This window comes from Trachymyrmex septentrionalis, unplaced genomic scaffold, assembly GCF_001594115.1.
Source record: "Trachymyrmex septentrionalis isolate Tsep2-gDNA-1 unplaced genomic scaffold, Tsep1.0 scaffold66, whole genome shotgun sequence".
Classification (NCBI taxonomy): domain Eukaryota; kingdom Metazoa; phylum Arthropoda; class Insecta; order Hymenoptera; family Formicidae; genus Trachymyrmex; species Trachymyrmex septentrionalis.
In genome coordinates this window covers 1,283,734-1,285,490 of record NW_017305843.1, presented here as the reverse complement: position 1 = coordinate 1,285,490, position 1,757 = coordinate 1,283,734, and the positions used below count along the sequence as shown (strand labels likewise).

General features: G+C 27.2%; 1 protein-coding gene across 1 annotated transcript in view; it reads right to left on the bottom strand.

Annotated features, from left to right (window-relative positions):
• LOC108753173 (probable cysteine--tRNA ligase, mitochondrial) overlaps positions 1–563 on the bottom strand; it is a 2,894-nt gene extending 2,331 nt beyond the window's left edge. The window contains exon 1 of the mRNA XM_018494541.1: positions 194–563. Coding sequence (XP_018350043.1) covers positions 194–432 — 239 coding nt within the window. The 5' untranslated portion in view covers positions 433–563. The remainder of the gene's footprint in view (positions 1–193) is intronic.
• Positions 564–1,757: the final 1,194 nt, after the last annotated feature.

Here is a 1,757-nt window from a genome sequence, read left to right as displayed (position 1 = left end):
ATATATATATATATATATATATATATGTGTACACATAAATAAAATTATAATAATTATAATGATCGCAAAGCATTCTACAGTATTATAGATGTAAAATAATTGTATTAAATTAAATACTAATCGTTTAATTAATAATTGGTTAAATATAACAATAGTAAATAACATAACGCAAGAATTTATATATTTTTATTACGTTGCATGTCCAATGTGTGCTGAGTCATATACTGTAGGTCCGCAGATGTACCATTTCAAAATATTTCGTGTTTTCAGGATCAGTGGTACTTTGCATTTCGTTATCGGATTGTATACAGATACTTCAGTCGGATGTCCCATTGGTTTTATCCATTGTGGTCTGTCCCGACATTTTGCTTCGGTATTTACGAAACGTTTGGAAATTTGATTCAACTTACGCATTATACGAATCACATTCATCTTTATCTTTTTTTCCAGTTAACCTTATAATAGTCTTAATTCTTAATATCATTTATATTATTTTCTCTTCAGAAATATTTAGGTTAGACATATTTCGTCTGAATACGTTCATCTATTTATTTGGTATACAATTTTTTAAATTTACATTTTAGTTAATTCCTTTTATAATTAAAATTTTTTAATAATTTTATTAAATTTTTTAACGAAGACCCAGTATCCTAACCTGCAAGAACGCACAAGTGCCGACACTATCGACTGCCGACAGTGAGAAACATGAAAATAGTAAGATAGCTCCTTCAGTCATAAATTATAAATCTTAGTTTTCACGCCTCATCGCTGGTGGCGCTCCGATCACCCGCCATTACCGGACACGATATTTCGACACGTATTTCACCAGTCATGTTTAGTCGCTGTATCGCTCTTAGCGTATGAAATTTACTGCGCAAGAAACAAATTAGTCGTTTTGATATATTAATTGTATTTTTATTAATTGCATGTTTTATTTGTATAATACGACGTACATACAGGATGGATCGCTTCCTGAATAAAAAGCTTTATGACTGATATAATGAGTAAACAAAATTTATATCTTGCATCTGAATAATATAGATTCGACATGCGTACGCTGATAATTTGTTTGAACGCGACATTATTTTTTTATTAAATATTTGTCGAAGTTAGAAATAAAATAAGAATTGCAAGAATTCTATGTATTTATTTTAAACATAGATAATTTTTTATGTTTTAGATTAGTGTTGTATATATTACAATTTTGCTCTTATGCATCGATGCGAGTGCAATCTGAAAAAGAGAAGCGATAATCTATAGGAAGGTGGAGGAAGAAAACATTGAAAGTAGCAAGCCTAAGAAAGGCATCAGATGCTTGCACCAGTGGAGGAACCTTGTGTGGAGTAAGTATTATTTCTTACTTGCATAAAGTTTTAATAATTCTTTTTCAATTGATTCGAAATTTATTATTTTATTTCAGTAAAAAATATAAATAATTAGAGAAAGAAAAATCATCTAAAATTTTATAAAAGGTTTTTCTTGTTTTTTATAAAAACATAATAAATAATTCTTGTGAAAATTGTTTCAGGAGGTAAATAATGATATTAGTAAATATTTAATCGAAAGATAAATTAAAAATTTAATCGTGTAAGAATTGTTTTGAAACATTGATTTTATTTTGATCACTTTTTTATTTGAATTTTATATTATTTATGTGTTACAAATTCCATCTGTTGCACATTGAATTGATGAGTGAAGAATTTTTTTAATAGAGTAACGAATTTATAAAATTTGTTTTAGATATAAAATATGTTATT